This window comes from Bufo gargarizans, chromosome 6, assembly GCF_014858855.1.
Source record: "Bufo gargarizans isolate SCDJY-AF-19 chromosome 6, ASM1485885v1, whole genome shotgun sequence".
Lineage (NCBI taxonomy): Eukaryota > Metazoa > Chordata > Amphibia > Anura > Bufonidae > Bufo > Bufo gargarizans.
Genome location: NC_058085.1, coordinates 363506340 through 363520236, shown reverse-complemented (window position 1 = coordinate 363520236; position 13897 = coordinate 363506340). Strand labels below are relative to the sequence as shown.

Sequence of the window (13897 nt, the reverse complement as noted above, 5' to 3'; positions counted from 1 at the left end):
ACGGAGGGAGTCATGGTCACCTAGGATCAAGCCCACAGGAAAACAGAAATAAAGGAACAGACGTATCTTGAGGATGCAGCAGTAACAGCTTCTAGCATCAGCACACTCCAGGAAGTTGTAGAAACCGCAAGGTGAGGCAGTATGGGGAGGAGATATATAGGGAGGCAATCACTGCTAATAGATGACAGCTGGGAGAGGGAGGAGAGATGTCAAAACGAAAGCAAAACAAAAGAAGATCATGCAGAAGGTACTGAAGAACGTCTAACAGAACTTCTCAAAGATCTGGTGGTGACACTATGGTGTTGCACTGCGACATACTGCGACACGACAATCGCAAAAGACCCATCCAAAATGGATTTTTCTGTGACTGTCGCAGTTGCAGCATGTCGCAGTGCAACACCATAGACTTTTATTATAAAAATTGTTGCGCGACACATGTCGCAGTGTAGTTGTAACCCATGTCGTTGTGTAGCCCTAGCCTTGGGGTCCCTGAACAGCGGCGTTTAAGGTAGGCAACCGATTAATCTCAATAGGACAATGTCTGGGTGCTGCTCAGAGGTTTGACCTCTCCAGATCATAAAACCTTTGGAAAACCCCTTTGCTATTAACTGTATGTGGTTCATGTATCAAAAACTTTAATTTGGCACCAATTGCATCAAACAAAATTGGGGCGTGTACACAATATACAGGTGAAACTCGAAAAATTTGAATATTGTGCAAAAGTTCATTTATTTCAGTAATGCAACTTAAAAGGTGAAACTAATATATGAGACTCATTATATGCGAAGCGAGAGATTTCAAGCCTTTACTTGTTATAATTTGGATGATTATGGTTTACAGCTTCTGAAAACCCTAAATCACAATCTCAGAAAATTAGAATTTTGTGAAAAGGTTCAATATTCTTGGCTCAAAGTGTCACCCTCCAGTCAGCTAATTAATCCATACCCCCTGCAGAGGGTTCCTGAGCCTTTACATTGTCTCTCAGTCTGGTTCAGTAGGAATCACAATCACGGGAAAGACTGCTGACCGGACAGTTGTGCAGAAAACCATCATTGACACCTCCATAAGGAGGGAAAGCCTCAAAAGGTAATTGCAAAAGAAGTTGTATGTCCCCAAAGTGCTGCATCAAAGCACATTAATAGAAAGTTATGTGGAAGGGACAAGTGTGGAAGACAAAGGTGCACAAGCAGCAGGGATGACCGCAGCCTGGAGAGGATAGTCAGGTAAAGGCCATTCACAAGGAGTGGACTGAGGCTGGAGTTAGTGCATCAAGAGCCACCCCACACAGACGGATCCTGGACATGGGCTTCAGATGTCGTATTCCTCATGTCAAGCCTCTCCTGAACAACAAACAACGTCAGAAGCGTCTTCCCTGGACTAAAGAAAAAAAGAACTGGTCTGTGCCTCAGTGCTCCAAAGTCCTCTTTTCTGATGAGAGCAACTTTTGCATCTCATTTGGAAACCAAGGACTCAGAGTCTGGAGGAAGAAAGGAGAGGCACACCATGCAAGATGCTTGAAGTCCAGTGTGAAGTTTCCACAGTCTGTGATTTGGGGAGCCATGTCATCTGCTGGTGTTGGTCGTCTACCAGGAGATTCTGGAGCACCTCATGTTTCCTTCCGTAGACAAGCTTTATGGAGATGGTGACTTCATTTTCCAGCAGGACTTGGCACCTGCCCACACTGCCAACAGTACCAAATTCTGGTTCAATGACCATGGGATTACTGTGCTTGATTGGCCAGCAAACTCGCCTGACCTGAACCCCATAGAGAATCTACGGAGCATTGCCAAGAGAAAGATGAGAGACATGAGACCGACCAATGCAGAAGAGCTGAAGTCTTGCTCGTCCTGGTCTTCCATCACACCTCAGCAGTGCCACAGGCTGATAGCATCCATGCCACGCCACACTGAGAGGGGCCCAAGTACTGAGGACATATGCATGATTAGACTTTTCAGAGGTCTTACGTTTTTTCTATTTAACATCCTTATTTTTATTGATTTCATGTAATATTCAAATTTTCTGAGATTGTGACTTTGGGGGTTTTATAAGCTGTAAGCCGTAATCATCCAAATTATAACAAATAAAGGCTTGGAAATATCTCGCTTTGCCTGTAATGAGTCTCATATGTTAGTTTCACCTTTTCAGTTGCATTACTGAAATAAATGCACTTTGCACAATATTCAAATTTTTTCAGTTTCACCTGTAAATTTACTGCAACTCACAACATACCAACCCCACCTCCGGACTGTCATGCTTCAAACTAGGAGCCTATAAATGTATTTTGGCACAACCATTCCCATTTGTTTAACCCTTCCATTTTCCAATTCTTTAGCCCCTCCCTTTGCCCATTTCATTACCTCCTGCCATTTCCTAATTGTTTAGCCCCTCCCCTTTACACTCGTTTAGCACTTCTCCTCTACCATTTGTTTAGCCCCTCCCCTTTTTACTCATTTAGCACTTCTCCTCTACCATTTGTTTATCTCCTTCCTTTTACTACTTGCTTAGTCCCTTTTTTTTCATTTGTTTGGTCCCTTTCTGTATCTACTTCTGTAGTTTCTCTCCTTTCCTACATGTTTAGTCCCTTCTTTTCCCTATTTGTTTAGATGCTCCCCTTTCCTTCTTGTTTAGCCCCTCCATTTGTATACTCTCTCCCTTTTCCTACTTGTTTAGTCCCTTCCCTACTTGTTTAGTCCCTTCCCTACTTGTTTAGCTCCTCCCATTTTCCATTTGTTAAGCCCCTTCCCTTTCCTACTTCTTTAGTCCCTTCCTTTTCTTACTTCCTTAGTCTCTTCCTTTTTTAGCTCCTCCCCCTGCTTTTGTATAGCGCCTCCCCTTTCCTACTTGCTTACCTCCTTCCTTAGAAGTATTTTTTCAAATCTGCCCAGATTACAAATGGCAGAGCGTTCTTACAATTTTCAAATTTTTCTGTCACATTTCAAACGTTAGGGTTGACCAAGATGTCTTCTTCACAGGATGAAATAACCGAGATGAAGCGGAAGCTGAAGATAATGAACCACCAGGTCGACCAGCTGAAGGAAGAGATCACCTCCAAGGAGTCCGCTCTGTTCAAGGCCTCTCTGGATCGCCAACGTCTGGAGAAGGAGAAGGAGGCTCTGAAGGTTCGTCCCCTCTTCATAGGTCACTGATCACATTTGGGGGTCCCAATGTATCTGCTGCTTTTTGCCTCCTCTGCTGGAGCACGTGGACAATCCAGTTTAAGGGCTCATTCACACGACCGTATTATGGGTCCGTATCCATTCCGTAATTTTGCAGAACGGATGCTGACCCATTCATTTCAATGGGGCTGCAAAAGATCCGGACAGCACACAGTAGTTCTTTTCCGCGGCCCAGCAAAAATGATAGAGCATGTCCTATTCTTGTCTGCAATTGCGGGCAAAAATAGGCATGTTCTATCATAGTGGCGGCCATGTGTGTTCCGCAAATTACAGAATGCACACGGGGTGAATGTAGCCTTATACTGATCAGTCAGGTTGTTATGGATACACTAAAGGTTGTCAGAAATTCCATCTGTCTCACATCTAATGCTCATAGTGGAACTGGCAGATTGCAATGGAGTTAAAGGGGTAATTCAATAATAGATATTTATGGCATATCCTAGGTCTATTAGGTGGGGGTCTCATCTCTGGGTCTCCAACCTATTGGGAGAATTGGGGTCCAGCGATCCTGGTCTGACAATCCAGAGTCCGTAGCTATAGGAAGTAGGCTGTGCATGCGAGCTGCCCTCTCCATTAGGGTCCATTCACATGTCCTTAGTGTATAGCGGCCAAGAATAGGACATGTTTTATTGTTTTCCAGAGCCGCGGACCAGAAGTTCGGGGCCACGCTCTGGAAATGCGGATGTGGACAGCACACTGTGTGCTGTCCGCATCCATTCCTGCCCCATAGAGAATGAATGGGTCCGCACCTGTTCCAGATAATTGCGGAACGGATGCGGACGCATTCTATGGACGTGTGAATGGACCCTTATAGTCTATGGGCATTAAAGGGGTTGTGCAGGTTTCGAAAAATATGGCTGCTCTCTTCTCAAAACAGTGCCACGCCTGTCCCCAGGTGGTGTCTGGTATTGCGGCCCAACCAGTACCCCACCTACAAATATGTCAGAAATTGCTATTGTCAGAATAGCCCTTTACGTTTTGCATATAATGGTCTCACCTTATGGGATGTGGCATTTCCTCGCTTGGTGCATTGAATTCCATGTGGCGATGGCTGAGAAATCGGAGGTGACGGCTAATACCTCACAGTTTTTTTTTACCCTCCTTAATTTGTGTTCACACTGGACATAAGGTGGGACCCCTAACTATCTGACATCGTAGGAATATGCCCAGAGACATAAACTGAAGCTCTTGGGCTCCTATGCAAAATCTATCAAAGACCCCTCCCCCCCACATCAGGGCCCATATGCAATTGCCGCCGGTGCTCCACTTTTAGTTATGCCCCTGAATAGACCCCTTTTACGTCACCTTCACCTCTGCGGACCCTTGTCAGAGTTTCATTGCATTAGTGACAGATTAGCGATTGATCAGCTGAGTCAGGGGACGATTGATGTGTTTAGGTCGATCTCCCCTTCATCTGTCAGGACTGTCACAGTCACTGAGAATCTACAGCGGCCGCTCCCCGGCGTACAAGGTGCTGCCAGCGCACACAGCTCATTTCCTCTGACACTTCAGGGCTCTGCCGCCATCAGCCTGACACCGACGCTTTTGCAGCTCAATTATTTAGCAGGGAAGGCGTCCAAATCTCAGCAGCACATTAGTCAACGCCCTGGGCAATCCTGTCCCTCACCCTGATTATTGCTGCTCCATGCCAGAGAGACACTGACCGCACGTTGCTTCATCCCGAAGAGCTGAATACCTGAGCATGGCTACTAGATATGACTTACTATGGTTAAAGCAGTGTTTGCCATATTCATCACCACTGCGAAAGCGAATCCAGCATATGGGACCATACCCGGCAATATTGACATTTCTAAGCATGCCGCATCATCCCTTCCATGGCACTACCTAGTGTTCATTTAAATACATAGTGTGGCACCATCTAGGTTGTTCTGACCGAGCTGTTAGGAGATGTTGGGAGCAGTGGTTACATAAGGGCACACACAGAGAACAGGCTTCGGATGTCCCAGACTAATCTCCAATGGAGAGGATCGTTTGATCCCCCCGACAAGCACGACCAGCTCCCACAGTTTTGTCGTCCACTATCCAGACACAGGTGGTCCCTTCATTACACCCATGTCTCATCCAGGCCATTTGCAGAAGTGTCATGCGCCCATTACATGTTCTGCCATTGACAACCAGCCACCACAACCCTTGTTTGCAGTGGTGTCGTGAACAAGAAGCCTGGACCTCTGCGGATTGGACTCGTATCATCTTTAGTGATGAATCCAGGTTCTGTTTGGGATCCCGTGATGGTCAGGTTGCAGTATGGAGGCCTCATGGTAAGCGCTTCAGTCCTGCCTTTGCTGTGGAGTGACACACTGCCCCCACTGCTGATGTGATGATCTGGGAGCCATCGTATACCACTGTCGGTCACCCCTCGTAGTGATATGAGGACACTAACAGCTCAGTGATATCTGCAGGACATCCTGCCGCCGCATGTGTTCCTCTGATGGCAGGGCTTCCATTTTTCTGCAGGATAATGCTCGCCCACAGCAAGGGTTTCCCAGGAATGTCTCCTCCAGATTACAGCACTTCCTTGGCTGCCCGGTCACCAGATTTATATTTAATCCAGCATTTATGGGACCAGCTGGGACTTGAGCTTCACCAACTCACGAGTGTGCAGGATCTACAGGCCCAACTGTAACATCTGGGGGCAACGATACCTCATGGAACCTGTAAGCCTCCATGCCCAATTGTATCTCATCTTAAATCCACACTAGGGGCTATATCTCATCTTGTATCCAGGCTAGAGGCCGTATCTCATCTTATAGCCAGGCTAGAGGCTGTATCTCATCTTATAGCCAGGCTAGAGGCCGTATCTCATCTTATAGCCAGGCTAGAGGCCGTATCTCATCTTATAGCCAGGCTAGAGGCCGTATCTCATCTTATAGCCAGGCTAGAGGCCGTATCTCACCTTATAGCCAGGCTAGAGGCTGTATCTCATCTTGTATCCAGGCTAGAGGCCGTATCTCATCTAGTATCCAGGCTATAGGCCGTATGTCATCTTGTATCAGGCTAGAGGCTGTATCGCATCTTGTATCCATTCTAGAGGCCGTATCTCATCTTGTATCCAGACTAGAGGCCGTATCGCGTCTTGTATCCATTCTAGAGGCTGTATCTCATCTTGTATCCATTCTAGAGGCCGTATCGCGTCTTGTATCCAGGCTAGAGGCTGTATCGCGTCTTGTATCCATTCTAGAGGCCGTATCGCGTCTTGTATCCATTCTAGAGGCCGTATCGCGTCTTGTATCCATTCTAGAGGCCGTATCGCGTCTTGTATCCATTCTAGAGGCTGTATCGCATCTTGGATCCTGTCTAGGGGCTGCCAAAAGGATCCTAGAGCCTCAATTTTCCAAATGATGTTCTCCTTTCCTCTTATATTACAATCACAGTCACACAGAGGAATCTTCATCCCTACGACTCCTTCCTGGTGCGGTACTTTGTCAGTGAGTGTAGATTACATCGGAGTGAGGTGTTGGTCCTCGTAGGTTTGCTGTTTCGCCTGTGTCTGACTGATTCAGCTAGGCGGTGTGATATAAAAGGGCTGTTTATGTTGCTGCGTTGAATTTATTCTAGTTTTCTTGTGTAGATACTTTGAAAAATATGGACACCATTTTTATGAAGCCTCTCCTATGACAAAAAGCACATGGCACACCGCACTAGGGCAGTGCCCCTGTGATGGTGTGCCAGTCCTGGACACAATATTTCTCACCAATGGGACAGATTTAGATGTGTTTGGTCCTTTCAAGCCAAGTGTGTCCTGATCCGCCAGTTCACACTAATCTTCACCAGCCAATGGACGGCCACCTTAGGGTACTTAAGGCATCTTCCCCTGTGGGAAGAGGCCTGAGCAATAGGTTCTAGTCCACTAGTGTCCTGCAAAGCTGTGCTGTTATATGGTTTGTCTGCCACTGTACTGACTTCTGCCTGTGTCCTAGATTTGACCCTTTTCCACTTGACCTGACCTTTGCCTGATCTCGGATTGTTTAGTGGATTACACGTACTCTGTCTGTCCTGACCTCGGCCTGTCCCTGACTAGGATTTTGCCTGATCATTCTATGCTCTATGCAGGTGTAAACTCCATGACTTAGCAATCAACCAAACAATTCCCCCCTGAATATAGGTGATAGATGGATAAAATATGAGATGATTGAAGGGTAAAATATGTGTTCTTTACCAGTTGGTAGATAAAGGGACATGGATTGTACATCCGTATCCATTACTTTATCGCTTCTCAGCATCATTTATAAACTGTACACAAGATTTTGTATATGTGTATGATAGACGGGTAATATATATATGAATGATAGACAGGTAATATATGGATGACAGACAGGTAATATATGGATTACAGACGGGTAATATATGGATGACAGACAGGTAATATATGGATGATAGACGGGTAATATATGGGTGATAGATGGGTAATATAGGGATGATAGACGGGTAATGTATGGATGATAGACGGGTAATGTATGGATGATAGACGGGTAATGTATGGATGATAGACGGGTAATGTATGGATGATAGACGGGTAATGTATGGGTGATAGATGGGTAATATAGGGATGATAGACGGGTAATGTATGGATGATAGACGGGTAATGTATGGATGATAGACGGGTAATGTATGGATGATAGACGGGTAATGTATGGATGATAGACGGGTAATGTATGGATGATAGACGGGTAATGTATGGATGATAGATGGGTAATATAGGGATGATAGACGGGTAATGTATGGATGATAGACGGGTAATGTATGGATGATAGACGGGTAATATATGGATGATAGACGGGTGATATATGGATGACAGACGGGTAATATATGAATGATAGACGGGTAATATATGGATGATAGACGGGTAATATATATGGATGATAGATGGGAAATATAGGGATGATAGATGGGTAATATATATGGGAGATAGACGGGTAATATATGTGGATGACAGACGGGTAATATATGGAGGACAGACGGGTAATATATGGATGATAGACGGGTAATATATATGGATGATAGATGGGAAATATATGGATGATAGATGGGAAATATATGGATGATAGACGGGTAATATATATGGATGATAGATGGGAAATATATGCATGATAGATGGGTAATATATATGAATGATAGACGGGTAATATATATGAATGATAGACGGGTAATATATGGATGATAGACGGGTAATATATGTGGATGACAGACGGTAATATATGTGGATGACAGACGGGTAATATATGGAGGACAGACGGGTAATATATGTGGATGACAGACGGGTAATATATGGAGGACAGATGGGTAATATATGTGGGTGATAGACGGGTAATAGTTACTGATTCTTATGTCTTTGTATCACAGGCTGAGCTGCAGAAAATGAAGCAGCAGAGCATCGAGGCCAAACAGTTCATCGAGAACCAGGAGGCCGAAGAGCGGAAGCTTTTGAAGATAATCTCTGAAGCAGATGCTGAACGACTCCAGCAGAGGAAGGAGCTGGATCAGGTAGGATTATCAGATCTTAGGCTACTTTCACTGTAGCGTTAAAGAGATCCGCCAGGCTGTCCCGTCATTGAATAGCCTGCTGGATTCAGCATTTCCGGACGCTGCCTGAATACCCGCCAGCCCTATTAACTGTAATGGGGAATGGCGGAGATCTGGCTGCAACCCCGCAATTATGCCGAGAATCAGCCGGAAAGATACTGTTGCTTGCAGTGATTTTTGTCCGGCTGATTCTCAGCATGTTTGCCGGATTGTGGACGGATCTCAGCCAGTCCCCGTTATAGGATACCGATGAGTGATAAATCACAGAACCGGAGATAGCACGAATAAAACACAAGTGTCAAAAATGAATAGCTCTTAGATGGGACAAACCCAGGCACTCCGCATATACAAAAATATAATACACAAATATAGATCCAAAAATATATCTTTATTGAAATCGATAAAACAAATAAATAGATGCATAAATTGGCAAAGACACACACAACCACATGGAGAGTGCACAAAACACGTCGGGACATCAAGTTATAGCATAATGAGTAGTGGAAAAGGTGGGATGGAGAAACAAGTATAAATAAATACAAAATCAATCCATGTGGCAACATATACGCAATACAGACCCGGCTAGTGGCACCTCCTAGAGACCCCAACACGTGTTTCGCGTCAGCTTACTCAGGGGAAAATGCGACTTTATAGGATGGTCCTGATCTAAAGTGACATCAGCTGCCGAACACTTTTAGCAATATTTTGCTTCCATGCAACTCAGCCTTCAGTCATCACCCCATACGAGCGAGTGGCTCAAACCTTTATTATGTTTTGGATTATTACTTACTTTATTATGCTTTGGTTAAGTATTGGCTCTGCACATATCCTAATAGGGTTTGCCCCCTTTACCGAACCCCAGACTATATACCTTCTTAGGACATATGTTGGTAATAGAGGAATTTCCAAATGGAACCTCCTGTCCCTCCTGTTAGAACAGAGAACCAGGGCAGCTCTCGCTCTGGAGAAAGGCTGGTATTTCTAACCCGTATCATTGGGGGACACAGGACCGTGGGTATAGCTGCTACTGCCACTAGGAGGCGACACTAGGCTAAAAAGTGTTAGCTCCCCCCGCCGGCTATATCCTCTCCAGCCTGGAGAGAGCATATCAGTTTTTAGCTTGGTGTGGTAGGAGGCAGACCTCCCTGCTCTGCAGGCTCAATTCTGCTATTGTTTATTTTTATTTTGTTTCCTTTTCAGGCTGGGGGGACCGGGCCGCCTGGCCTCCCTGTTCTCCCTTGGACCATGGCCCGGGTCGGCTCCCTCCCAGTCCAGCTCTCCCAAGAAAAAAAATATCTAATTTAGCCCCCGCTTCTTTTGTGGCCTACCCCAGTTTGCGGTCTTCCTGGCCCCCGCATGCCTTTGGCCCTTTTCTTCTCCTCTGGTGGGGTCTTCGGTGTGCGCCCTCTCTTCCGGCAGGCTCCTCTTCTCACGTTCCGCTCCGGTTTTCGGCAACCGGAAGTGCGTCGCGGCCATCAGCCGCAACTAATTTAGCACCCGGTCTCGGGGGCCTTCTAGGCCTACATTTCTCTGGACCCTCCCCGCGCCCTCTATGCTTGCGGGGCGGGGCCCTCGGCCACCGGACACTCCTAGGAGGACGGGGATGCCTCTTTTTCCCGCGCGGGCCCAGGGAGAAGCCGGCATTCCTCTCCCTCCTCTTCTTGGTCAGCAGGAAGATTCACTGGGGGACATCTGGACCTGGTTCCATCTGCAGCTTTTCTGGTAGGACAACCCTATATCCCTCCAGCCCTGGAATCAGCTCTTAGAGCCATGTCCGAGCCCACGTCTGATGCCCGCCCCTCACCAGCCCCCACCCACTATGCGTGCACAAAATGCAAGCTCAAGTTTCCTTGCGGCCAGTCGGACTCCCTGTGTACCACATGCCGTGCGCCCAGACTGGCCCTAGCCATTCCTCCTGAGCAGCCGCACTACCCCTACTGTGGAACCGGATTGGGCCTTCGCCCTGTCCCGGGCGGTAGAAGACCTATCAAAAGTTTCCCAATCCTCCCTTTCTGTCATCGGTCGATTGGTTGACCAGTCCTCACCAGACCCCGTGGATTGCTGCCTAGAGAGTCTTTTACTAAGTCCGCTTTTGCGGCGTCTGGGTCCACGCTTCGTCCCATTTTTGCCTCAGCGTGGGTGGCTATGGCGGTCTCTGAATGGGCCCTTTGCCTGCACCAGGACATCATGGCTGATCTTCCCCCGGCGGACCTGCAGTCTTTGGCCCTACAGATCTCTTAGGCGGGGAAGTACCTCTGTGAGGCCTCTTTGGACGCGGGCTCTCTTGTTGCCTGCTCATCCGCTCTCACAGTCCCCTTACGGCGTGCAATGTGACTTAAAGTCTGGGATGCAGGCTCCTCATCAAAGCGCTCCCTTACGGGGCTTCCCTTTTCGGGTTCTCGTCTGTTCGGTACTCGGTTGGACGAGCTGATCTCTGAGTCCACGGACGGTAAAAGTACCCACCTCCCACAGGGCAAGGCCAAACGCTTGGTTTGTTCCAAGCCCTCATCTGCACTCCTTTCGCCACTTCCCCGGCACACGCCCGTAGGCAGGGGAGCCACTCAGGGTTTCCAGTCAAGAGCAGACGAGAAAACGTCCTTTAAACCCCAACCAGCCTGGCTCCCGTGGGCACAACCCACCCGCGCCCCGGCCAATAGACAATCTTCAGCATGATGGGTGCCCCCGCCCTCTCGGGTGGGGGTCGGCTCCTCCTTTTTCAGGAAGTTTGGCAGTCTCACAATTGCGACGAATAGGTACTCGAAATAGTAACCTCGGGTTACAAGATCGAGTTGGCCTCCAGAGACTGAGTTCGGGCCGCCGCCTTTTTTCAGGCTTTACAGTCCCTTCTCGCCCGGGGAGTGATCTGAGCAGTTCACAGGTTTTTATTCAAACCTGTTTGTTATCCCCAAGAAAGAGGGATCCGTTCGCCCAGTTCTAGACCTCAAGTTGCTGAACCGGTTTGTCAAGGTCCAGCACTTCAGGATGGAGTCTCTACGCTCCGTAGTTGCCTCTCTGGAATGGGGCGAGTTCCTTTCTTTGGTGGACATTCAGGACGCGTACCTTCACATTCCCATTTTTCCCCCGCACCAGCGTTTTCTTCGCTTTGCGGTGGAGTCTCACCACTATCAGTTCGTGGCTCTACCCTTCGACCTAGCAACACCGCAAGTGTTTACGAAGATGCTTGCTTCTCTCCTCGCCCTTCTCCGTTCCAGGGGCATCGCCTTGATCCCCTACCTGGACTACATTCTCGTCAAGGCTGTGACCTTAAGTCAGAACGAGGACGGTTTACTCATCACCCTGGACGCCCTGGCACGTTTCGGCTGGCTGGTGAACTTCCAGAAGTCAATACTGCATCCCAGCATGCGGATTACTTTCCTTGGCACCCCTCGGACAAGAGGTTATCCCTTCAGCAGTCGGTCCGTCTTCTCCTCCGGAGCAGACGTCCGTCAATCCTGTTTTGCATGCGAGTTTTGGGAACAATGGTCTCTTCCTTCGAGGCTCTTCCGTTTGCGCACTTTCACACTCGACCTCTTCAACGGGCGATCTTGTCATCCTGGGACAAGACACCGAGTTCCTTGGACCATACCATCGCCCTTCCTCGGCAGGTGCGGTCGGAACTCAGGTGGTGGCTCTCGACTCTAACGTTGGTCTCCGGCAAATCCTTTCTCCTGCCCTCATGGTCGGTCATCACCACCGATGGACCCTCCCCGCGCCCTCTATGCTTGCGGGGCGGGGCCCTCGGCCACCGGACACTCCTAGGAGGACGGGGATGCCTCTTTTTCCCGCGCGGGCCCAGGGAGAAGCCGGCATTCCTCTCCCTCCTCTTCTTGGTCAGCAGGAAGATTCACTGGGGGACATCTGGACCTGGTTCCATCTGCAGCTTTTCTGGTAGGACAACCCTATATCCCTCCAGCCCTGGAATCAGCTCTTAGAGCCATGTCCGAGCCCACGTCTGATGCCCGCCCCTCACCAGCCCCCACCCACTATGCGTGCACAAAATGCAAGCTCAAGTTTCCTTGCGGCCAGTCGGACTCCCTGTGTACCACATGCCGTGCGCCCAGACTGGCCCTAGCCATTCCTCCTGAGCAGCCGCACTACCCCTACTGTGGAACCGGATTGGGCCTTCGCCCTGTCCCGGGCGGTAGAAGACCTATCAAAAGTTTCCCAATCCTCCCTTTCTGTCATCGGTCGATTGGTTGACCAGTCCTCACCAGACCCCGTGGATTGCTGCCTAGAGAGTCTTTTACTAAGTCCGCTTTTGCGGCGTCTGGGTCCACGCTTCGTCCCATTTTTGCCTCAGCGTGGGTGGCTAAGGCGGTCTCTGAATGGGCCCTTTGCCTGCACCAGGACATCATGGCTGATCTTCCCCCGGCGGACCTGCAGTCTTTGGCCCTACAGATCTCTTAGGCGGGGAAGTACCTCTGTGAGGCCTCTTTGGACGCGGGCTCTCTTGTTGCCTGCTCATCCGCTCTCACAGTCCCCTTACGGCGTGCAATGTGACTTAAAGTCTGGGATGCAGGCTCCTCATCAAAGCGCTCCCTTACGGGGCTTCCCTTTTCGGGTTCTCGTCTGTTCGGTACTCGGTTGGACGAGCTGATCTCTGAGTCCACGGACGGTAAAAGTACCCACCTCCCACAGGGCAAGGCCAAACGCTTGGTTTGTTCCAAGCCCTCATCTGCACTCCTTTCGCCACTTCCCCGGCACACGCCCGTAGGCAGGGGAGCCACTCAGGGTTTCCAGTCAAGAGCAGACGAGAAAACGTCCTTTAAACCCCAACCAGCCTGGCTCCCGTGGGCACAACCCACCCGCGCCCCGGCCAATAGACAATCTTCAGCATGATGGGTGCCCCCGCCCTCTCGGGTGGGGGTCGGCTCCTCCTTTTTCAGGAAGTTTGGCAGTCTCACAATTGCGACGAATAGGTACTCGAAATAGTAACCTCGGGTTACAAGATCGAGTTGGCCTCCAGAGACTGAGTTCGGGCCGCCGCCTTTTTTCAGGCTTTACAGTCCCTTCTCGCCCGGGGAGTGATCTGAGCAGTTCACAGGTTTTTATTCAAACCTGTTTGTTATCCCCAAGAAAGAGGGATCCGTTCGCCCAGTTCTAGACCTCAAGTTGCTGAACCGGTTTGTCAAGGTCCAGCACTTCAGGATGGAGTCTCTCCGCTCCGTAGTTGCCTCTCT

General features: G+C 48.8%; 1 protein-coding gene across 3 annotated transcripts in view; it reads left to right on the top strand.

The window, feature by feature from the left end:
- CFAP58 (cilia and flagella associated protein 58) overlaps positions 1-13897 on the top strand; it is an 89844-nt gene that overhangs the window by 27547 nt on the left and 48400 nt on the right. For all 3 annotated transcript variants that reach the window (XM_044298111.1, XM_044298110.1, XM_044298109.1), the window contains exons 11-12: positions 2973-3119; positions 8538-8678. In XM_044298111.1, the coding sequence (XP_044154046.1) occupies positions 2973-3119; positions 8538-8678 (288 nt within the window). The remainder of the gene's footprint in view (positions 1-2972; positions 3120-8537; positions 8679-13897) is intronic.